The 25,296-nt window shown below is 42.0% G+C and overlaps 2 protein-coding genes across 5 annotated transcripts; one reads left to right on the top strand and one right to left on the bottom strand.

The window, feature by feature from the left end:
- Positions 1-70: 70 nt before the first annotated feature.
- LOC136436604 (transcription factor AP-4-like) lies at positions 71-7,681 on the bottom strand. Its single transcript, XM_066430721.1, has 5 exons — positions 7,437-7,681; positions 3,247-3,415; positions 2,671-2,915; positions 2,318-2,513; positions 71-2,058 (listed from the first exon to the last, which is right to left on the bottom strand). The coding sequence occupies exons 1-5, from the start codon at positions 7,505-7,507 to the stop codon at positions 1,681-1,683; spliced, it is 1,059 nt and encodes a 352-aa protein (XP_066286818.1). The 5' UTR covers positions 7,508-7,681; the 3' UTR covers positions 71-1,680.
- Positions 7,682-8,393: 712 nt separating this feature from the next.
- Positions 8,394-25,257, top strand: LOC136436599 (zinc finger protein GLIS2-like). 4 transcript variants are annotated; one of them, XM_066430699.1, is made up of 8 exons: positions 8,394-8,807; positions 17,438-17,642; positions 19,264-19,375; positions 19,859-20,009; positions 20,686-20,862; positions 21,268-21,401; positions 21,763-21,881; positions 22,092-25,257. In XM_066430699.1, the coding sequence occupies exons 2-8, from the start codon at positions 17,438-17,440 to the stop codon at positions 22,934-22,936; spliced, it is 1,743 nt and encodes a 580-aa protein (XP_066286796.1). In that variant the 5' UTR covers positions 8,394-8,807; the 3' UTR covers positions 22,937-25,257. The 4 variants fall into 4 exon arrangements, with proteins under 4 accessions (XP_066286796.1, XP_066286793.1, XP_066286794.1 ...); XM_066430696.1 differs by having other exon boundaries at positions 20,686-20,874; XM_066430697.1 differs by lacking the exon at positions 8,394-8,807 and adding an exon at positions 12,826-12,911 and having other exon boundaries at positions 20,686-20,874.
- The last annotated feature ends 39 nt before the right edge of the window (positions 25,258-25,296 follow it).

Genomic DNA, 25,296 nt, shown 5'->3' with positions numbered 1-25,296 from the left:
TCCAGTATTGTAACCATTAATACCCAACGACATAGGAAAGAGAGTCCTCACACATATTTTCTGTCACACAGACACAGGAAGACAACACAGTGCATATTGCAGGAACAGGTTGTCACTGCCAAATGTTTAAGGGGATCTTACACTTAGTTACAGCAAGTGAACGAATACTGTCCAAGCAACACCCTACAGAAACTTCCAAACAACACAACCAACGTACAGAACAAACCTTTTTCAGAGGTATATACTGAATTTGCTTTAGCAAAGTTCTCAAAACACAAGACAAAGTCTCAGACCCACACCTGACCAGAAGTCTAGGACCCCACCACATTCTTTTGTATCAAAATAAATATTCTGCAAAAACAATTTTATCTTCGTATCTATTATCTGTTGAATTTCAACATTTTTTCATCATTCAAAAAGATGACTGAAATTTATATTCATTCCGAAGTAATTGACAGTTTTTGAAATGAAAGATAGACCCAATTAGATTTCAGCCATTTTCTTTTTTTGCAAAAGAAAATGGCTCAAACTCCAGCTCAGTCCTAATTTTTTTACCACTTCTAGGAATATAAAACTCTTTTTATGGGGTTGACAACTGTTTTAAATCTCTCATGTCTGCCTTTTTAAAGGTGCTTCATGCCGCCAACATACAACCAAGTGACTTCGGACATTTCTTTCCACATGCATGTCTTATGCCACCAAACGTGGGCACACAGTGCTTCATATTCAGACATAACCATCTCAACTTCAAAAAATGGACTTTTGTTTAGCATAAACCTATGTGCTAAATAAACAGTACAATGTATAGAACATATCTTAGTAAATGTTAGCTATGTGACACATTACAAATTAACTATGAAAATAAATATCAATGTTACTGTATTAAACTATTATGTTTATACAACAGCAATGCAAAAATGAGCCGTATAAGACCACAAATTACTTGACATACAAAACTAAACTAGATAATATGTACAAGAAGTTTTCCCGTATGGAATGCAATGCCAGCTAAGCTGCATGACCAGACTTGTGACATGAAATGAATTCTGTTCCTCCAACAGTCATACGTACAAACATCCAACACAAACACACACACAACAGAATAAATTCTTACCTAACAACTTTCCTCCACATCCTACAAGCTATATTTGTACAAAACACAATTTACAACATCTGGAACAAAAGACATTTTCAGTACAAGCTGCCGTGTATCATATGATAAATACATAATAAATAAAGTATTTAGATGAAACTAATTAGACTAAACCATCCATTACAACTCTCCTCTGAAAAATAACCATCTGTATTTAGACAACTTCAAAATACAACTGTTGCCAAGCTCTTACAAGAATACAACCAATAAACTTTGTTTGTTAAATAAGCAATTCTACTACAAAAATAACTGTACTCTTCAGTGTAGGTTATACACAAGAACAACTATTCAGACTGGAGCATAAGAAAGGCTCACTACTGACATTGAAAGTGCTTCACAGTCTGTGAAACCGGTTCTACATGCCAGGACTGGCAGACGCGGGGAGATTGGAGCCAAGCAAAGTAGTGTAGCGGAGAACTGTATGTACAATAGAACTAAGAGATTTAATGCCTCTGGCTGTGCTTTCTTTCAGCAGTCCATTTGAAGAATGCACATAACAGGTCATAAATGACCTATGCCCTCTGGCCTCAGGAGATGATGACCCCCGGCCTGGAGGTCAGCTCCTGCTGACTGAGTTGACGCACCAGCTCCCCTTGGTTGACGATGTCCCCGTGATGAACCAGCTCTACTCTGACCGGTGAACCCGTGGACGCCAGAACTTCCTCCTCCGTCGCTTGAGTCGCTACCTCTGTCGTCATGACGACCTCCTCGCGCTCTGGTTCAGAGTCGGGGTCGATGCTGGACTCGTCGTCCTGTTTGATGTGGTCTTGCAGGACTTTGTTGCCCTCGAGGTGTTGGATGGCTTGTACGATGGTGTCCAGACTCTGACGGGAGGCGGTCACGGCGTCCTGGGAAACCGTTGTCATGGCGGAGACAGGTACAGCGATGACGGGGGTCGGCTGGGGCTGGAGAAAATTTCTGAAGTTAGTACTGACCACAAAAACTACCACAAAAACTGCACGGATAGAAAGACTTTGGGAAGTGATTTTACTAATATTGCTTTGAAAACCAAATAGAACAGACCAGAACACTAGAATTTCAGTAGAAAGTGCCAACATTAAGATGAAGCATCAGCGAGGTCAACTTTGAAAACTTACAGTAGAATTTCAAGTGAGAACAGTAAGACGAAACATCAGCCAGGTGTTTGAGGAGGATGGTCCTTACCTGAATCTGTACCTGCACCTGCTGTGGGATGAGCTGGTGTTGTTGCTCCACAATCCGCCGGTGGACGTCCTGCTGTGCCTGAATCTGCACCTGGTGGGCCAGCTCCCGCAGCCGCTCGGGGTACAGCTGCGCCTCCAGCGAACGGTTCTGTTCCTCCAACATCATCCGCAGCCGACGCTCCTTGTCCAACTGACAGCTGTGGGCAGAATTAATTATCAATCAATTAAACAATAACCTTTACTTAGACTGAGCAAACAAAAACATCTGTCACAAACAAAAATGACATATTACACATTAATTGTAGATCATCAACATAATGGACAGTCTGAGCAAAAATCTGGAAAGAGACCCACCGCAGATCCAGCATTTGCTTTTTTATGTTTTCCATATTCTCATGGTCATCAGCAACATCGGCGATTCCCTCATCGGACACCCGGCTCTCGCTGTCCATTTTCTTCCGTTTGGGGGACGGAGAGCCACCCTTCCCTTCCATGAGCTCGCTGAGCGCTCGCTTGAGCTGGGAGTTCTGGTGCAGGAGGCGCGTCTTGTCCTGCTCCAGGGCGAAGATGTACTCTGCCGTCTGCTGCAGGATGGCAGCCTGGAGGGAAAGAATACTTGTTAAGACAAGCTTATCTGTTTGAGACTTCACAGCATTGAAACTGCTGACTGTTAATCCTCCGGAAGATTTAAAAATAAGGTTATCAAAATGTACATATGCACATGTCAAACTACTTATGTACATATCAGTGGTTCAACTCATTATGTTTAACCTTACCATATCGGTATGACTTAGTCCTTAGGGGATTAAGCTTTAATGAGAAACTACATGACATCCCATCGACCCACTGCCACTGTCCAAGGGTATGACCCGTTTGTTGACGACCTGCCAGCACGGCTGTTCTGTATCATCATATACGGAACCTGCGTACCTTGCTCAGTTTCTCGCCATCACTGTGCGGAATCAGCGTCTTCAGGGACTGGAACCCGGCGTTGATGCTCTGCATGCGGCGGCGCTCGTTGCTGTTGGCGATCTCCCGCCGGATCCGCCGCTCGTGCTCACGGCGGACAGTCTCGTTTTCCATGGATGCTGACCCAAGTCTGGGAAACGAGACACAGAAAACTCTTTAAATTCAAGAAACATATGGTTTAACACAGTATAGCTTGTTCAAAGAGGGCAACATGACACGTCCTAACTTTTGAATTGGCTACTATCAATCTATATCTTACAAATATAAAATGACATATCATCAACTGTACAAGTATTATAGCTCACAACAGTAAATCTGAGACCGCATCAAGTGTTTGATGGCAACCTTTGGACAGACACGTCCCAACAGGATTATGTTCATCTTGCTGAACTCAATAAAAAATCAGTTTGTCAACTTTGACAAGAGTACCCACCCAGCTGTGTAAATATGAAGTCTAAAAATATCGGAAATAAAACAAATCATTTTCACAGGATAAAGTGCAAAAATCTTCAAGCTGTGCATCTTAAATTTCTTCCCATTTACCTACACAACCTAGATTCATTGATCTGTAAAGGGGCAAGTTGACAGGATTAGTGTAAACTGTTGAAAGGGCATACTAAGGACACGGCATTTAGAGCAGAACAGGTGGCAGTAGGCACAGTAATAGAAAGCTACCCAATACAGCTCCCTGATTACCCCTTCTCCCAGGGGACCCAGTCTGGCACAATGCCAAACACTCTTCAGACCCCATCTGTGGACCTGCAATTCTGATTGGAGCAGTCAAATTAGCCAATCAACAATCTGCTTGTCATGGTGCCCAGCACAACACAGGAGCGCTGATGTCTCTTCAAAATTACCAGTTGGTGAAAATTACTCATGCCTTCAACAGTTTGGGTAAACTGATTTGAATATTGTGTGATTATGATTCATGATACGATCTTTATCTTTACCCATCAATCAAGAATATATTCATCTTTGCTTGTTTACTTGCTTATGTAGTTTCTCATTCATCCTTGTTATGGCGAAATATAGTATTGTAACCTTAAATAAAAAATGCATATGTTTCGAACATCTTAGCACCAATCTTTTTTGCATGGAGACAAACGTAATGAAACACTGACAATAATATCATTTGGGGAAGCAACACTGACAGGACCTGACGCTGCATTATAAATCATAACATCATGAAATATTAATGAATGGAGGTGCTGTTGCCAGAAAACATTCAGAACCAATTATCAGTGTTTTGATGTGTGAGAAGTGCACACAATGGGGAGTCCAGGTTAATATGCTCAATCATATGACAAGCGGTGTACAGGGTAATAGGGGTATTTTCTGTTGCATTAAATACTAGCTCCTTCCTTCCAGAACATATCACAAAAATCAATCAATGATATTTACTGTTTTACATGCAACATCAGACCAGGATAATACACTTTGCCCTACAAAATTCACTTTGGCCATTCAGAATAGATTTTGTAGTGAAATTCTTGTGTTCCACATAAAAAGTCAACCGGAAATGTTCTTGTTTGTGATGCCTATGAGAGGTAGGATATGCATGAGAAGAACAGTACAGCCCCTGCCAGAGGAAAGTGTCCCAGGGTCCCTACAATGAGGGGCACCTGTTTCAGGACAAACACCCTCCAGACTCTACAGAACTCCACTTGTTCTCCTACAACAACACAAGCAGGACAGACACACAACTGGATAAATATAACTAACTAGCCTAATTTATAAGAATCCCCCAAGCAGGGCACTGCAGACAGGCAAACAGGACAGGACAAGGTGGCCTGTGTGAACACACACAAGTGTTACCAGCTGGGAGACATGCACAGTCTGGACTAGTCTTTGGGGAGATATACTTTTTACATTCTGAAGGTGCATCACTGTATGGCTTGTTTAGACTACTAGGTCTTCCGAAATTCTAACCTACAAAACATTTCGCAATCCATATATGGACAATTCATAAGTACATACATGTTTCACTCATACATTTATCTTCCTTTTTTTAATTCAATGAGATAAAAACAGAAGCCTTCCTTCAAATGTTTTTCTTGTCTGTTTCTCATTGACCACAAAGATGAAATAATTTTCTATGAAACTGCCATCCAGGCAGAGTACTTTACACTACCATGTTTGGTAAGTTTGAGTGGAGTCAACCATATGACATATGGAGCAGCTGTTCCATCCTGACTCCGCCCCCTCCTGTCAACCATGACATCATGCTATTATGCAAATTGTTTTTGGTTGCTAGACATCAGGCCAGGTGGCTTTTATCCCACCTCCTACACAACAAAACATGCATGAAAGGGAAAGGAACACAAAGAAAAAACAAAACAAGGGCAAGTGGGAAACCACAGTCGCCTTTCATTTCACTCTCACTTTCTATGTTCTCAGATGCACAGTCACACGATATAAACAAATAAACAGAGGGCTTTTCTATAATAAAGGAAATAGAGTGACACTTTAGACTATTGTTTGTTAAAGAGACCGAAAGAATTACTAATAGTTGTTGTAGACCTACTCTTCTTGAAATGATAAACATTCTTTACCCTCATTTTTTTGATACTGTACAGAAGGCATCAATTCAACACACAATTCCGTAAATATAGTGGAGTGCTTGATGTAGTGCTGCGAACAGGTGTAATTTTAGTCTTCTCAGTGATAAATTATTCAGGCTCAAAACACTACCAGTCAAAACACTGAACCGACTATTTTCCCCGTTGTAGTAGACAGTCAATTCCGTGTTGTATGAGAGGTGATTTTTCTTCCATTGGCCCATTTTGCGTCCCCAACTGTCAATATAAATTCGGAACCATGTCAACATTTGCGTAGTTGGTTAGAGATAGGAATGTGCCGTACCGGGACACGGTACACACCAAAACAAAACACCGGCACCACAACAAAAGGAATCCCTACGATCACCGCTTTAATATACATATGACATCTACAACAGACATCACGCTTCTCGTTGAGAAATATTGAACAAAAATAGAACGATTTGGGTAGGAAAATAGAGGTCGATTGATGACTGTCACGTCTTGTTGGGCACAAGCGTGGGGCGGCCTGTGTGGCCGTGGGGACAAAGATCACCCACATCGTGCAAATACTACAACCAACACATGGCACCAAAATAAAGCCGTGTTTTGGTACATTCACAACAAACCTCATCAGGACTCGCTGAAATGTGTGGAAGATATCTAAGGTGTGGCTTGCTACACTTCCCCATTTTCCTTTCCATATGGGGCATATTGTTGATGTAGCGGTGTGAGAAATACATCAAAAGTGTCTTGTGAAAAATACCCAATCAACGGCCTCAAAATGTCAACATCTGTCAGTGTTCACGTATAGCGATACCAGCACTAAATTACTGGGGTACAATTGGTGGGAAATAGTACATTAATATGGCAAAAATGTGGAGATTTGTGATGAAATACGGGTACCACACAGTAGCGTCGGCGGGCCTCGGAGCGGCGCGGAACCCGGACCACGTGAGCCCACAAGCGCCGTTGAAATGTCCAGAAATAATGAAAATTTCATCGATTTTTCCTGTCTGGAGATCCAACAAGATTCGGGGCATGATTATTGGACTCAGCTGGGCGTCGGCTCCGCTTCATATACGACAAGACACGGACCGAATATGACCTATTTCCCCGGAGCAGAAAATGCGGAAAGGAAAACACAAAGATGGTTTCACGTGGGCCAGCTGGCAGGATTGCAACAAAACACGAGGAGACAACGCCCAACAAATCTGAATTCTGGCCGTTTAACAGCATTTAGAAACATTTTCAACAACCGCAAGACGTCATGTCAAATATACTTAACAGTTTAACATAGATTACCGTGATCGTTTTGCAGTAACTGAGATAAACGAAAGGGAAATAGAAAGTGTGGACAACGACAGCACCAGCTCACGTGGGCTTGCAGTCAAGATTGCAACACAGAAGGCGACAACGCCCCACAAGGCATGATTTTATAAGGATATTTCTCTACTGAACGACAGCAAATTGAGAGTAGCATAATTTTCCCGTAATACACGAAGGCTTGGGAACACTGATGATATGGTTTCGTGCAAAAACAAGCCCTTAATTTGAAATGAAAAATGGAAATATCGGTGCTTTGACAGACAAAAGCGTGTGCGTGTGACGTACCGACACAAGCTCCCCACAACCTCTGCTTCAGTCGCCCGGATCTCTCTCTTGCCGCGTGGCTGAAAGGCCATCAACTCACAGAAAATACTGAGGAAGCAAATCTCCTGAATCCTGAGGAAAACAGTAGTTAACACGCAATTCCAAGGCCAGAAAACGTAAGTGTAACAACAAACGTTGTAAATGAGGTGAAGTGGCGGGAAACAGCTGGGTGCTCAGCTGCAAGGAATGTGTGCCGATATCCCTCCGCAGACTAGAATCCCTCACCAAGCTTCCGTCGGTGTCATCACCGACAAAATCTTTCCAAAATCAAAATCTTAGCAACTGAATTATGTAATAAGCTATATATGATTTATTTGGGATATGTCAAGCTTAACCCCAGCAATACAGGTTTGTACTATTTTATTGCAGCAGGATATAGTACGTGCTTCGTCGGGCATCAGCTGAGGCGCGGGAAAAGGCCCAACAATGTCAACAGCTGTCCCGCCATGGTAGGGAGAATTGCAAACGAGGGATGCATACAAAATACGAGTTTGTAAGTTTTTCAGCACTGTGTGTAAAAGTGCATCACACCTCATGTTACGAGCAAACAGCATAGCCAGGAAATATTATTGTTGGTCTATTTTGACCAATCGTCTTTTGTGACAGAAGTAAAATGGCACAAAGCCAAGAAAAATCTCAATTCGAAAAGATGCATGAATGGAATGTGTATACGACCAATCAGGAAGGGTGTCAAATAGCTTGATATTTGCCCATGTCAATCAAGTTACCCCTACCGCGAAAAAGGAGGCCCTGTCATTGGCCATCCGGTTTGATCAGCTGTTGGTATTTACGCCCGCCAGCTGGCGCGCAAAAATAGATTTCCCGCCACATTTTCCCCGTGCCTTTTGTGGCTTGTTCCGACCCCTGATGTCTGGACAGTTTTGCAGCCAGGTTTGCCCCGCGATCAACAGAATAAAACGTTTCCTTGATGCCGTTGCTCACAAGACACTTAGTCGTCACGAAACGTTCAACTGCCAATCTGCTTGTAGGATCTGGCGCGAAGTTGTGCCCCCTGAAACCATTCATAAAACCCCCTTTGTTTGGCCCCCAGGCAGGTCGTTTAGGGCACACGTCACGTGCTCGGGGAAATGTAGGACGGCCCCCCGCGAAGGTCTCCCAGACGGTGATGACGTAATGTTTGGCATGTAGGGGGTCTTAATTGCCACACGCATGCGCACTCTCAAAGGCTCCATGCTGACAGAGCCCAGATTTTCAAAGGATTGTTGAGCCTGGGACCGGCCTCATCTTCTGCTTTTCGGCGATGTGAGCCTTCAAATCAACTCCCCGATCTTACTTCATCGATTCTAGGGAGCTGTAGACCACAGAGGCAAGGTGGGTGAGGGGAAGTTTGGGGGAATCGGGGCGGGTGGGTCCGAAACCGTTGGCGGTTTGTGGAGGTTCTGTATCTGCAGGCGGTTGTAGACCGTCCAATCCCATGCAGCACACACCGCAGGAGTCAAGACTGTTGTGGAAGCACACAGCAAGGCTGGAATGTTGGGGGAGTGGTGGGATAATCATACACAGGTTATATGGTTTATGGATTCAAGAAGTTCCTGTGTACCAAATATTCTTCCTACAAAGCTTGCTTTTCCTCTTGTCACCTTGATCTATCCTCGAGCTAAAAACACGATTTTTAAGGTTTCTACCACAGCAGTTTTTATTGATTTCTAATGACTTGAATATTAGTTAAGGAATACAGTATTATGTCAACCATGACCCTATGAACACAGAACCTATTCCAGATAAACCTGGAGTTTATTTGTCATTAGAGCCACAAGTTGTTTTTGTATTTAATTGTTGCATATACTTGTAGAATATGCAAGGTGTCCATGTGCATTACTGGGGTTTGGTTTCCTTTAGCCACGGTGACTCTGGTTGGAAGACGTCTTTACTTGTATATGATACAGTGTCTTCCTTACGTTTTCCTGTCAGAGTCCCCATGTCTAGGTTTCCTTCAGCAAGAAAAATTTGTGTATCAAATTTTCATCTAAAAATTCCTGGACCTGTATCATCTGTAGAACTTCTGCATGGTACAATCACTGGTTTTATCGTATGTCATGGCATACCCCTTGCCTTTTTTACTACTGTAATTGTAAATTCACTTTGCTGTGGTTTTATTTCGGGGTAGGAGGAAGAGGAGGTTTTTGTAAACTGTTGTATAGTAGTCATAGTCATACAAAGGAGACATAGTTGCAGTATTGCAAATCCAGAGTGAGGAAGTCACTACGAAAACCATGAAGATAAAACCACTGCAAAAGTCTTACAAGTCCCATCCTAAGGCCCACAGCCCTGAAATCAGAGTTCAAAACACACAGAATGTGATGTGCTGGCTGAGTTTCAGAAAAGAAACTCTCTGTCCAGAAATAGAATAGCAGACCACTAGACCACAGCATTCGTGCATGACTGTATATGAAGTATGTTATTCCTTAGCCTCCTTAGGAACTTTCGATTGGAAAGAGGTTTTTAGATGTATGAAATATGTTGAAAAACACAAGGCGAGTAGCACAGTCTCCTGACTCACAGGGACAAAAAGCCATAACTTCATGGTTTCTACTTACAAAGGTCAAGATTTCCCATTTTGAGACCTCAGAGACTACTCAGAGACAAAAATGTGCCAAATGTTCACTGAGGGTTTGTGGAACAGACAGAATTAGCTTGGTTTCCTGCCCTCATGAGCTCTATCACGTGACTGATACTAACCCATAACTGGTTTCCTTGAAGTTGAACCCAGAGTCAAGCAAACCAACCTGTGCTAATCTTCCCAGGGTCTGATACTGAAGGGTGTGTGAAGGAGGCTCAAGAGGGAAACCTGTCACCATGTCAGCAATATACAAACAATTAGGGCTAATCAAGGCACTGAATAGGCCATTATTATACTTTGATTGTAACCAGACAGGATTGTTTCTTTCAGTTTTTCACAAACTATTTCAGCCTTAAGTTCAAGTTTCTCGTTTCTTCACTGGTATCAGACTCCAAGGATGTAGCATATAGAGGACCAGGTTTCAGGTAAAAAGTGTGATCACAAAAGACCTGACCCCAACACCCACTCAGAAGGATGTCTGTCTATCTGTACTTCTGAAACAGGTTAGAAAGCAGATCTAACCCTTTGAGATTAGACTGCTGGGACCCCTTTAAACTGACTGGTCCCAGTCTAAACAGGTCTTACATTGCCGGCTTCCTGTTGACCAAAGTTGTCCCTAGGAGATGTCAGTGGTTAAAGATAACCTCTCCATTGTTCTAACATCTGATTGTAAATTTTAGGCACTTTGTAAGACAAGTTCGAAGATAACCTCTAATTTTGAGGGACTATTTTAACTTTGAAGGTCTTCATATGGAATGTAAGAAGAAGGTTGTTTGAGATATGTGAGAATGTCAGGGCAAGTTTTTCTGTATGTCAGTATTATTGTGTAACCAGGAGAAATAAAATTAATTCTTTTACTCAACTTATACATTACACTAGCAGATTTGATTTCAGTAATATTTTTCTTTGTCCGCAAATGGCTAGGGCCTAGCTCAAGTTCGATGAGCCAAGTTACTCTATGAACTTTAGCTCCTTTTCATCAGTTTTCCTTAAAGTTTAAGGGTCTGTTTGGAAAGCTTCTTGTAATGCAACGTCTTTCAAATGTTCCCAAGTCCCCGGAGGGCAGATTTCCATTTGTTTGTCCTTGGTTGCCAGATTGTTCAGGTGCAGGCTATTTTGGGGAAAGGTTCAACCTCAGCGCAAAGCCAAATACTGCTATGGTCGTCTCTACTATGGAAGTTATTATCTGCACAAATATAGTGGTGATTCTCAGACATACCTGCAGCTGTGTTTGGGGAAGGGGACCTTCAGGGATGATAAGTAGAGCACAGGGGACCACCAGTTGACAGTCACAGGGCTGATGTGAAGACTTGTATTGTATTTTAAGGCTAGACCTGTCTACATTCGTGATGAATTACCTACTTACCAAAGATTTAAAAAACTTCCACTTCCACTAGTGACTACAGATATAAGAAATGTTATGTTTTATATGGCCTTTGGGTAAAGGGAAGAGATTTGTAATGTACCCTGACTACCCTCTATTGGATTTGTTCATACATAAGACTTCTATAAGTTTCAGATGAGCAGAGAAATAATACTGAAAGATTGTATAGGTTACTGGTAATTGAAATGAAGTGGTCTGAAATTCATGATTAACCATGTGATAATTTGTCCAATTTCCCATTCAGCAGAGAATATTCTTCCATCTATCAAGAAGAACTCTTTAATGTATCAGCTTTAGCTATTTTGCTAATTTTGCTAATTTTATTGAATAATTTGAAGCAGTATTTGTGATCTTTTGATGCTTGACTCTGCAGTACAGGCTGTCTGAACGTACGACAACGACTTCGACGTATGTCGCCTTTTTCTTGGGTGTGAATTGGCCCTGTGAGTCGTATGATAGGCATTTTAATGGCCCATACGACTTCGTCTTAAGGTTCACTCAGGATGTAACGTACGGCATAGTCTTACGGGCCATAAAACTGCCTATTGTACAACGTGCAGGGCCGATTCACACCCAGGAAAATAGTCAACATCGAAGACGTACGTCATTGTCGTATGTCCAGAAAATTTTCCCCGGGTGTATCGGGTCTATGTGTGTAGGTTGGCTATTTTGACCTAGAGGCTACGCTAATGCTGTTGACGCAAAATTGTTGAACGAGTTATCACATTTGTTTGGCCTTATTGTGGTAAGAACAAGGCACTGCCTATCAAGACGCCGGTGGTCCGAGCTGACAGTCAGTATATTTACAGACACTGGTAGCTATGCTGTAAGAACTGTGTCACACACGTAGCTGAGACCTCACCACACTGTGTAGAATGACGTATTAGAGTGTACTGTTTCTTGCACAAACAGGTCTTTTACACTTTAATCCTATGTGGTGAATATTTTGTGTGAACATTAAGAGATTGGAAGTAATAGTATACATGTTGGTTGGAATTCCACTGGTGAGTGTGTGATACATGTCTGTAAACAAGCTGTCCCCATGCTTTCTCTGTTTCCATCAGACCAGGACCAACATGACTAGTCTTTGTGCAAAGTAGGCTGTAAGAAGGTCCAATGTTGGTAAATATTTGCCTTGAGTGGGCAGTGTGGGGGGTCGCCCCCTGCGGAGCCTGACATTGACTGGGAGACATCGGATAGCCCAAGATCAACAGTCTGAGACCTACTTAGAGTAAAAGTACCCCCTAGGTGGCTATCTGGGCCCATTCATGGCTCTACAGGTGCGGACTTCTGTCATTTTGGGACAGTTGATTTTATGTAAATGATGTAGAGAATCATCCATGGGACTGGGTATTAGAAGGTAAGGTAATTTTCAGCAGAAACTTTAGGAAAGGATAGCCTTCAGAGTCTATGTTCCTGGTGTTAGTAAGTTACAACCAGTCTGTTGGAAGTTGCACTTTCAGCGTTGAAGGTAAGCAATTGTGTTTGTGGGTGTTTTTATTCTATAGTATGAGCTGGATTGATCAGTTCATACACAAACTTTTGACAGACATTTAGGAGATGACATTTTCAGTCCTTAAATGTAACAATATTGTTGGGAACAATTAGAACAGGTATGTTATAATCAGGCCTCGAAATTAACCGTGTCCCGAGGACAGTAGAATTTGGGTTCGGGACAATTCAACTTACGTTTCGGGACTATTTCGGGACAATCAGAAAATTCTGAGTCAGTCCCCGTCATGGATGAACTCGATTTAGCGGAAGATTTTGCGGTAAAGATGTTCCCATTTCCATTGGGAAATGTTTATAAAATAGTTCCATCCGTAGTCAACCTGTTAAGTTGTGCCTAAAAACACCAAAAAAGCAATAAAAACTCCCGCGATTTCGGCCATTTGGCGAAGAATAGAAATAAACACCGGCCATCTTGAAATTTTTAGCGAACTCTCGCTAAATCTCGCAATAACACGCGAGAACGACACAACGCCCTCTAACGAGAATTTGTGAAACTGCAGTTTCAAATGTCGATAGAGGGCCGATATTGTCCGATAATATGATAGATTAAATCCAGCATCGTGCTTTATTCTTTCTTGGGGCGAAATTAAGTACTTCTTTGTTATTTTTGCCATATTACAAATTTTACTAAATTAGAAAAAGGTATTGATTTCTTAAAAACTTGTATATTGTATGTTGGAATTCTTCACTGTTTGAGGGCTTTTGTGTTTACTTCTGACTGTATATAATTTTGCATGTATTATATTTTGCATGCAAAATGTTTGCCAACATGCAATTTTGTATGCAACTGAAAAAAAAAAAATATTTCTAACACACATATGCCATGGCTTGAGTTCAGGTTCAGACTTGAGTATAGGTTCTAAACTGAACATGAACCTCTGGAACTTAATCCAGAACCCCCACTAAGTTCACATCTTTGGCCCTGGTTGGGACACTTCGGGACACTTTCGGGACAGTTGAAATCCACTTTCGGGACGATTCAGGTACAATAGGGAAAAAAGTTAATTTCGAGGCCTGATAATTTGTATATAAAGTGTACTGTACACATTTTTTTTTCAATTTGGAGAGTATTGTGATAGTGAAACTCAGGAATGAAATTTATTTTCTGTCCAGAACTCTGGGATTGATTTTATTTACCTTAGCACAGTTCTTATCGCTTAAACCTAATTAGAAACACATTGTAGATTTACATGTTAACTTTGATTGGAATGTGGCATGCAGAGATTGTCAGCTTGACTATGCACAAGGTTCGGAAGTTTTAGAATTTTATGTTATCATTGATTTAACATTTACCACATGCAAGGCCTGAGATAAAGGTTTCAATACACGGCTCATCACTGCATGTTTAGGATAGTACACAAGAGGAAAAGTTCAGTGAATTTGGCAGGCAAGGATGTCCCAATCACAGGTGCACCAGAAATTGTAACTGGCAAACCTGGAGTTGGCTTTTGACCTTCTTCCTGCTGACTTAGCTTGAACCAGTACACATTGGGAAGGTGAGCTTGTCCATGGCTGGGAGAACCAGTACACATTGGGAAGGTGAACTTGCCCATGGCTGGGAGAACCAGTACACATTGGGAAGGTGAACTTGCCCATGGCTGGGAGAACCAGTACACATTGGGAAGGTGAGCTTGCCCATGGCTGGGAGAACCAGTACACATTGGGAAGGTGAACTTGCCCTTGGCTGGGAGAGCTGTCCCCACAGCTTTCCAGCCAGACAAGAGGGTTCTTGTTTCCTCTGTCAAACCAACCTGGCAAGGAAGTTATGTTTGCTTGTTTGTGAACATGATAACTGAAGTATGAAGTATTTTTTGTGTGTGAATGAGTAAGGGTGAAGGGGTAACCTACATGTAGCCTGGAGCACAGCCTTATTAGCTTTAGTCCGCTACCCAAGCTCCTCTCCTCGCCAATATGCTAGGGGTAACCTGGTATTGGAAACAAGGTGCCACACACCTGAAGTAGGAGAGGGAACTACTCAAGTGTAAGTGAGAGACCTCCACTTCTGAATCAGCAAGACATTTCTAATTTCCCATAATATTGTTGAGAACACACACCCGGTCTCACCAGGGATAATTTGAGCATCTCGTGACCCGGGGACCTTTTGGCAGACAGCAGGGTAACCAGATCCATATTGTTTCAAGTCTATTGCCACTTCAAACAGTTTCTGTAATAGGTAACATGCCAGGGGCACTCTTCTGCCCTTTACGCCTAGATACAAGTTTCGGATTTGTCTCTTTCCTGATTCCAAGTGCATGTTATTTGCTTCCCCTGAAGCTCTGAAGCTACTTATGTGACTCAGTTATACAAAAGGAGTGGCAAAGAGGGATAGAAAAATGTACAGGGCTCATTCTTACATCGATACTCAAAACGTACGGAAGGTATTGTCGGAATTCAGATTCTAGGCCAAAAGGTAGAATCTTGAAATATTTTCGCTATGTTCCAGAGATATAGACTCTCCCGTTAGATATAAACCAGCAGATGTTGGAACAGGAAGTAACCAGAACCGCCTGACAATTATCTGGCATTGCTGTTGAGAGGAGGGGTCAAGATCAGAGTGACCTGGGATGCTGTAGCAGGGGGTCGCGCTGTTTGAACTTGGATTTGTGAGCGGCCTGGTCTGGAGATAAAGGAGGACAGGAATGTTGTCAGCCCAGGTCGTGATGCAAGACAGATTGGGAACGGAGGGTAGGAATCCAGGTACCCAGATCCCGATCATTCTCTGACATCGATTCTACCAGAACCATGCACATGAGATAATGAAAACTTTTTGGTGAAAGCCAAGTGCTTTTGGTCAATAATGGTACCTGTCTTGCTATGCCTTCACATTCTCAGCATGATTCTGCCTAAAGGGATCACTAAAGTACTTAGTAGATGTAAAATTTACTTTTTTCGATTAACGGTACATTAGCTGTAGCTAGCATCCTTCGTTCTGCCTTCTATTAGCTACTGTGGCTTCCCCACAATGTCCTTTACTGAAGTGGAACCGGAGGATTCCAGCGCCGACATGGTTCCCACAGCCTCTGCTGACATGTCAGGCAGCGATCCCTTTATTCGGGAATGTTTCCAAGCCCTCCTCCTTTGAGGCAGGAATGTCAGGAATGGCACCCCTGCAGATAACCTGCCCACCGACCATTGTTGTCTACCTTGCTTATCTTTCACTTCTAAAGCTTTAAAGATTCTGGGTAGTCTATATGGGGTGTGTGTTCAGATGGGTAGATAAAGGCTATGTTCTATCATGTTTTAGGGAAGCTAATGTTTCACAACAATACTGTAGAGTTGAATTGTTTCACTACTGATGTTACATTGTTTTGCCCATTTTGGCTGTGGGAAATGTGTCACGAGTATAAAGTGTTATATCATTGTCACATGCCCTGTCTGGCTGATGGATTAGTGTGCTTCCCACTTTTGTTCATCTACTGGCTAGGGTGTACTTGCTCAAATAGTTCTTCTTACCAGGATGGCATTTTAGATACACTTTTCTTTTGTTATGGGTACAGTATAATGGCCTGTGCTCTCTACCAGGTGATTATGCATTTTAAATTTTTTTGGAGAGATCTAGATGCAGATCGAGGCATTTTTTAAAGACGTATAAAATGTTTGTAAGTCATATGGAGGGACTACGCAGTCCTGGCTAGAGGTTTTCACAGTTTTTGTTGGCATGGTTGGCGGGCTGTCATCTGTACAATTGTCTGCCAATTACTCTCTGCTTTATGAGCTTGGCAAAATAAACATCTACCCAATCTAAGTCAGTAGTACCATATGTTTGGTTTAATGCCAGGATCTCATAATGACTACTAGTACATGACAAGTCTGGAGAGTAAATTCTGGTAAGATGAATGTTCTTATATGCATTTTTCATGACAATCTTTTTATTGCTTCTTCAAGATGATGATTTAATAAAGTCAGTATTCCTCTCTGCTTTCTTGTCTGTGTACTATTTTCTTTGTATCGGTGAAAGTCCCTGCACCTGTAGCAAGATGTTGTGGTTGTCTTGGGTATATCATGAAGCAGGGAGAGTTTTATGTACAGCTTCATAATGTAACACAAATGCTGCTTGTGCTGTTTTACATTATGGGTAAATGAAGTTATTTGTGTTAAGAATTTTAGCATGAGGCTTTTGTTTTCTTCAATATGTGAACATCTCCCATTTGCTATAGCCTCCTTCGCAGGCTTCCTATAACGGCGGCGTACATATTGGGGGGGGGGGGGGGGCAAGGTTCTCTAATGCCGGCAAGGGAATTGTGTAGCCAAGGGAGTTGTATAGCCGAGGGACAATCGCCGTCATATCCAGCGCCGTAACCAGAACGGCGATCGTCCCTCGGCTACACAACTCCCTTGGCTACACAACTCCCTTGCCGGCATTAGAGAACCTTGCCCCCCCCCCCCCCCCCCAAATGTATATGCCGCCGTTATAGGAAGCCTGAGAAGGAGGCTACATTTGCTAATCATTGTCAGTGTTTTAACTTATGGCATATGTGTGTTTAGATGGACAGTGATGAGCCCCTGGACATGACATGTGACAGCACACGACATGACGATGACGGCATCACCATGGATACGGAAGACAGACTTCCCAGCCCTGGCCAATCAGACCAGGAGGGAGATGACTCCAGTAACAACGGTCTGAGTTCGGAGGAGGCTGGTGGCCACATGTCCGTCATACAGCGGTCACCTGTATTGGCTGGAACAGGTAGGGGTTTCTCCAGTCTAGAAATCACATGTACTTAAAAAAATGAGTGCATCATGCATATTTAGCACTTGTTTTTTGCTTTTTTTGGATTTTCTTTGGGGTTTTTAATGGAAAGTACATAAATCTGGAATGTCATGTAACTTGAAAATTACCCAAATAAACATCCTTGGTCACACTTGTTTGCAACAGGTATCAGCTGTGCAATACTGTAAATGCATTGCTAATTACCTTCGCCAAGAAGGTTATGCAGAGGGTAGCGTTTGTATGTATGTATGTATGTGTGTGTGTAATGTACAGGATAACTCAAGAAGGCTTGGATGGATTGTCTTGATATTTGGTAGGTGGGTAGGTCTTGATGAGACTTGGAAATGATTAGATTTTGGGTCCCCTAGCGGCTTGTTAAGGTACTGCAGCGGAACTTCCTGTTTTGATATCTCGTGTTCTGGACATGCTATGGAACTGATTTTTAAGTGGTAGATAGCTCTTTGGACAGAGAGTAAGTGGTATGGGTTTGGGCCCCCTAGCGGCTTTTTTGGAACTGCAGGAGCAGGTTTTGCATCTGACTTTGAAAGGGAATAACTCAAGAAGGGCTTGATGGATGGCAATGATTTTTGGTTAGTAGATAGCTTGAGTGATGATGTACATGATTAGATACTTTTTATGCAAATCAGTATCTAATTTGCATAATTAATGAGGAAAGTTTATCCAGCCGCCAAATTCCATGATAGGACTCTGAAACATGTGACATATGTAACTGAGGAAGAGAGAAATATTAATTGATATGAACTATGCAAATGAAGACCTCATTTGCATAATTAATGAGAAAATACTAGAACTCAAGATGGCCTTAATGGATGGTCATGATTTTTTGTATGTAGATAGCTTGTGTGATGCTCAGAATGATTGGACAATAATTATGCAAATCAGATGCTAATTTGCATAATTAATGAGGCAACTTCAAAAATCTGCTTTGTGCCATGATATGACTATTCAAATTGTAACTGAGGAAGAGAGAAATGTTGAACATAGAAAATATGCAAATGTGGGCCTAATTTGCATGCTTAAATGAAAAATATAATTCCATACTGGTAAATGACTGAAATTCCATGCATTTAAAACTTTTTTGTGGCATCAGGAAGTTATGTGAATGTGAACATCGTCGAATCAAATAATGCTAATAAGGGCCTCATTTGCATAATTGATGATCAATATTAGCACAACCTTCTTAAGCTCATACTTTGTTAAGCTCATACTTTGGACATGTCATATTTTAAGACAATCAACTGGTCTGATTTATAATTGATGAGAAACACTCCTAATACGTCAGTCACAATGGTTAAAATAATTTTTTTTAAATGCATTACTTAAAAGTTTGTGTGGTTTTTATTTTTTCGGTAGGGAGAAAATTGAGTGTTTGTGGTGGTTTTAAGTTCACGTTTGAAACAATAGGAGCGCTACAGTCATAAGTGGGCAAAAAGTTTTGCAGTGGTTTTAAGTTTTAAGTGAAGAGTTCACCGTGAGAACCGCAAACATTTCTGCATTTACAGTATTTACCAGCAGGACCAGGTCAGTAAGGATTGTTAGCAGGATGATGTGTGAAATGTGCCCATGTGTTGTTTAGGCGTGCTGGTAGAGTCGGAGCTACAGGATCCGGTCACGTCTGTCAGCCTGGGTCTGCTGAGTGAAGACAACCCTATCACCTCCACTGTAACACTCAACATCGCCTCCTCAAGGTGGGGCATGGAACACTGGATGTGTTGATCATTATGTGTGGTACATCACATGTAGTCTGGCCAAGGATCTCCAATATTAGTACATCACATTAGGTAGATCTGGGAACCATACATGCATATGCCTTAGACTTCCTTCGGTGACAATGATAGAGCCACATACTATGCTAGCCTGGAGTCCAGTCTTGTTAGCTTTGGTCCACTCCCAACGTCGCTGCTGCTGCTAACAGGACTGGAGTCCAAGCTAATGCTATGCATCTCTTGAGCACCGAAAAGGTATATGTCTTGTATATACAAGCCAGTGTTTAGAAGTAGTAAAAGATGGTGGTTAGATGGTTATTGGACCAGTGTTGAATGCAAACCACATATGTGTCCATGTGACATGTCACATGATGTGACTAACCTGTACTAAATGCATAGTTGAGACAACCTACCGAAGAAGAACTGTTTTACACTTGTATCCTCAACAACGTTCTTTCCCTGCAGTCTGATTGACTCTCCCGTGGTGTCCGCGGTACTGGAGCCGACAGGTTTGTTGGCAGGGAACTTGCCCGGGCATCTGTCGGTAGACGGGGGAGACTCCAGACAGAGCGACAGTGACTCCATGGGGATGACTCCTGATGACGCTGTCATTAACGTAAGGCTAGGTGACTGTAATATGGATCAACTATGTGTCATGTAACCTTATAGCAGTAAGCACTCTACAGTTGCACCCATCTTGACAAGTTGAAAAACTATGCACATATATGTTATAGAAATGGTTCAAATGTCCATATTCAATGGTAACTGCATTTGACAATTTGTGGTGTAGGGTACAGGCACTACTTTTGTTTTATGATTGTTGTTTTCATGGGTTTGGCTATTTTCCAGAATTTCAAAATTCAAACAAACTTCACATTGGCTACAAAATTGGTTCTACAGAATAAAATTGCAATCAATGTATTGCTTTTAGTCTAAATGAAATGTGGTAATTCTGTTTGTGGTCTTTAGCACCCTTATCAATCAATCTATTTTTGGGTATAGAGTACCTAAATGTTGAATTACCTTGGCAATAGACTTTGATTGAGGCAACCTATTTTTAGAATGAGGCTGCTCAATGTATTACCTTGTAGTTTGATCAGGATTGTAAAAAAACTTGAGGTCTTCAAACTTCAGTGTGTCATTCGATATGCCTGTTAGGGTTAGTAATGGACATATGAAATGCCAGATGGCTGAAAAGGGGCTATATTTTTAAGTTCAAGTCAATAAAACTGTTTTTATTTGCAATTCAATTTGAGACATGCACATGATGTTGATACTTCCTATTTCCACAGTTTTCTACTTCTCATGAAGACAGTGTGCATGCCTCCATCAAACAAGCGGTTTCCCACGTCTCCCAAACCATCCCTGCCTACCTCCTGACGGGGGACACCATGGTGGACGTCACGTCGCCGGGCGGGGCCCTGCTTAGCGCCACCCTGCAGGATGAGTTTGAGTGCAAGTGGCAGAAGGTTAAATCTACTGTAAGCTTCTTCTGCATGCATGGTATCCTACTGTGGTGTTGGTATAATAGTACATTAGACTTTTTACTTCTACACGTTTTGTCTGGACTGTTGACTAGCTAAATGATTTGTCCACTATGACAACCGGTGGTATGAAAATCAGGTTGTCTTTTAGAAAGATGTGAGTAATGTAAAGATAAAACTGCCAAACTAAAGCATGTACAAGAGCTGGTCTAGTTGCAAACGCCTTTGTGGTGATGCATGTAGTCCTAAGTGTCTTGTATTCCTAAGAGTCTTGCACTTTAACAAAACCCTGTTGAAGGTTGTCACTTGAAGCAGGCAACGTACTGCTACATAGGTTTGGTACAAAACTGTGTCTTATATACCAATCTGGTCTGTCCTGTTTCCTCCAAGTGTGGGAAGAAATTCAAGCGACTGGATGACCTTGTGAACCATGTGAACGACCTTCACATCCGTCCGGAGAAGGAGGTGGAGTATTGCTGTCGGTGGGAGGGCTGTGCACGCAGAGGGAAGGGATTCAACGCAAGGTGGGACATTCATTAAGGAAACAGAACAGGCTTTGTTTGATCACCATGTAACGCTGAATTACTTTAACATACATTTTGTATGAAACTGGAAGCCAATTTCTATCATGTGAGAAGTCCTGCATGTTAAGCCATACTTAAATTAAACTGAGTTTTGAAATGTCATACGAAAGTGCACATTTCCTTCTTTACTGTTTTTGTGTGTGTGTGTGTGTGTGTGTGTGTGTGTTATTATGTGAAATTAGTTTTCTGTGCTCTTAAATATAGTTAACTGAAAAAAGGCCAGAGTTTGTGATATGATATTAGTAGGATAGGAAAGGAGATACCTATTTGTGTCATTCAGGTTTCTTACTTTGTCCTGCAGGTATAAGATGTTGATACATGTACGGACACACACCAATGAAAAGCCACACAGATGTCCCAGATGTAACAAGTGCTTCTCAAGGCTGGAGAACCTCAAGATTCACAACAGGTCACATACAGGTCAGCGGAACCATCTATTTGTACATTGAAAGAATCTCAGACTCAAGAATGTCTTGTAGTTGCATGTATTTACATTTTACTTGTAAGAGTGCAGCATTTTTAATTTGCGCGGGTTTTGTCCAGTTGTATATATGCTATGACACAAGAAAGCTGAAGGATAATGTGAGAGTGATACAACTACACCCTTGTTTTCCATTAATTGTTCTCCAGGAGAGAAGCCATATGTGTGTCCTGTGGAAGGCTGCAACAAGCGATACTCCAACTCCAGCGACCGTTTCAAGCACACAAGGACTCACTATGTTGAGAAGCCTTACTACTGCAAGATGGCTGGCTGCAACAAGAGATACACAGACCCCAGCTCCCTCAGAAAGCACATCAAGTCCCACGGGCACTACGTGAACCAGGACCAGCAGGAGGCGTGGCTCAGGAAGCAGCAGGAGCTGCAGCAGGCTCGACAGGAGCAGAAACGGCAGGAGCTGGAGAAAAAACTGGCAGCAGAGCAGAGCGGGGACACCTCGGATGGGGACGGGGATTCCTCCCCTAATGACGGCAGCTCGCAGGCCGACCTCACCATTCCCGGTGCCCAGGAGTTCGTTATTGCTACGACTACAGGACAGGATCAGCAGGCCACCTTGGTGACAGTGGTCAGCCCTACAGTCATCTGTCCCAGCCCCCTAGACTTGAGCAGTATCTCACACCTCCCCAACCACGGCCACACGTACATCGCTACACCAACCTACATCGGCGTTGTGACATCCCCAACCACACCCATCGGTCTGTCACCCATTCTGAATAAATCCAACCCTTTCCTGTCGTCCACAGTAACGTCAGGTGTGCTCGCTCACCTGAGTGCGACGACAGACAGTGTGGTCACCACCTCCAACTCCCTCCCCCCTCTGGAGTCCCCCACCAAAGGGGTCAGCTCAGAGGGCCATGAGCTGGACCAATCGCTGATCGCCTCCAGTAACGAACTGGACTCTGAGGTGCAGGACTTGTCAACAGACGGCACTTCACGACACGCAGACTTGTTGGGACCAAAAGAAGTGGAGTCTTGAGAAGACATTTTTTTTAAAGATAGGGACCAAATTCAGTTGGTGCATAACTTCTCAGAGAAGATACCGTAGTAGGGTCACACAGTTAAGCAGGGAATGTTGCATTCATTGAAATGAGAACTGATGAAAGCCAGGACATATCACAACTTGTGTGACTGGATTTTATATGGGGGTTCTAGTACAAGATTGACAGGGACCCAGCAAGTCTTTTTAGGCTTTGCCTATAAATGATGTGTATGAACACAGCCACTATGTGTACTGTGAATGTAACTTACAGATCAATGTGACTGCAAGGTGCTTTGGAGCTGCTTGTCTGATGTAAGTGTAAAGTTTCAAATGAATTGACTTTGGTTCTATCCTTAGATGGAGGATTTTGATTCTTCATTGTGAGAGTATTGGCCGTGTGATTCTGTTCCGAGTACACAAGTTTCTGTAAGAAACATTGAAAGCTTGAATATGAGTGGGAAGTTAGTTTGTTTGTGCTATATTGACACCAACGATGTATAAGTTACACTGTAACAAGTGTATGTTGTCTGTGAGGGACCAGTTCACAGTTGGATAAGGTAGAGGAGGCAAATGCCTTGGGTATTTTATGAAATACTAGTACTACCCCCTAGGCAGACTGGTGAAGAGTTTGAATGTTCCATTTCAACCGACTGCCAAATCATGTAAGATAATGTAAATACACTATGATATGGAAAAATCTCTATATGCAAAAAAATAGAAAAGGGTAGCCCTTTTAGAGGTATATCATACAATGTAATGTCAGAATTTAGCTGATATTTCACAGTCTTGCCTTAAAGAACACAGTTTAACAGAAGTTTGAACACTGGTCTACTTAAAATTGGATCAAGACACAATGTTGTTAGATCTATGTTTAAACTTTATACAGAATTTTAAGTTCTAGATATCTTTAAAAGAGCATGTATTCCTATATGTTTATTGTATCTTTATGATTGCTATAACGTATATAGTTATCGTGATTTTTGACTTTCGAAAGCATGTTAGAAACGTCATGTAGTGTCTTTCCAAGTTTTAAGTGACCGGTGTTTTGTTACTTTGGGGATTTGTACTTACAACAGAGCTAACTCGTCGTTCCTGGCAGATGTGGATATTTTTCTGCCACATAGATGTCTGTTAGTCAGTGGCGGGACCACTATTTTGCACAGGTCTAGAAGTCACCAACATTAGCAGCTTCTCACTGCAGTTAAGATGTGATCCTCTACTGTTGCCAGTTGTGTACTGCCTATTTTCAAAGGAAGACATCAGAGTCCTTCAGCTATGATGGAATAACTTAACAACATATGCTTGCCACCTGGAAGTGTTGTGCCTATTCCTGAGCTGTCATCTCTACAAAGATTGTGTAATAGGTTAGGTCTTTATCATTTCTGTTGTCAAAAGGATATCTAGTACACAAGTAATCAACTTGTGTGGGCTAGAATAAGTAATACATGGGAGGTTTTGCTTGTTTTCTTGCATGTTGCATTTTCGTATGAGTCAGCTGTAGTGCACAGCTAGATCACAAAAGTAGGGCCACAAGTTTAAGATCAATCTCGACCAATGCCACAAATTTGAATCTTTGCTGTTTCTGCCACAAATCAGTTCTGCCAAAATCTTTCAATCATTTCCTCAGAAGTGATGACACCCTGGCATAACGATGTTTCTAGGATGTAAAAACCCTGAAATATTTTGTATGAGTGTTGTACACTACCTCGATTATAGATAAGATACATGTACATGTAGTACAAGCTGCCAAGTCAAATACAACTGAAAGTAGAGTTTGAAGTGAGCATGCTTACTGTGCCATGGAATGTACATTCCAACCAAGGTTCAAATTTTGACAAGCCAGTTACTGAAGGGCATTATGTTTCAGATGGTTAAATTTTGGAATCTGGTCTACAAATCTAAGAAACCAGCCAGGAATGGTGTTAATTTGATCACTAAGATCAAAGCCACTGGTCAAGAAATATGTCTGCTGGGAACTCAAAGAGTGGTCTGGTATACAAAAATGTTTCTAGTGAATTCTATATTGAAGTGTTTTAACATGTATAACTGAGGACATGTGTTAAAAAAATGGACAGTAGTCGGACTGTTCTTTTGTGTGGAAGCCCACAGTACTGTGTTATCGTTTATAGTAAGAAATCTATGTCTGTATGGCGTGCATTGACAATTTGTCCTGGGCTGGTCCCAGTTTTGTACCAAATCCTCAGAGTCTATATATTTGTATTTTATGTGTAGAACTCACACCTAGATGCCTGTGCAGTGCCACATGTTGTATACATATGTTGTAGTTTTGTACAATAAATATGCTATTATTGTCACTACATGATGTTCTTGTCTGCTTTGTAGAGCATTTAGAACCA

Source organism: Branchiostoma lanceolatum, chromosome 6 (assembly GCF_035083965.1).
Source record: "Branchiostoma lanceolatum isolate klBraLanc5 chromosome 6, klBraLanc5.hap2, whole genome shotgun sequence".
Taxonomy (NCBI): Eukaryota; Metazoa; Chordata; class Leptocardii; order Amphioxiformes; family Branchiostomatidae; genus Branchiostoma; species Branchiostoma lanceolatum.
This window is presented reverse-complemented; position numbering and strand designations above follow the sequence as displayed.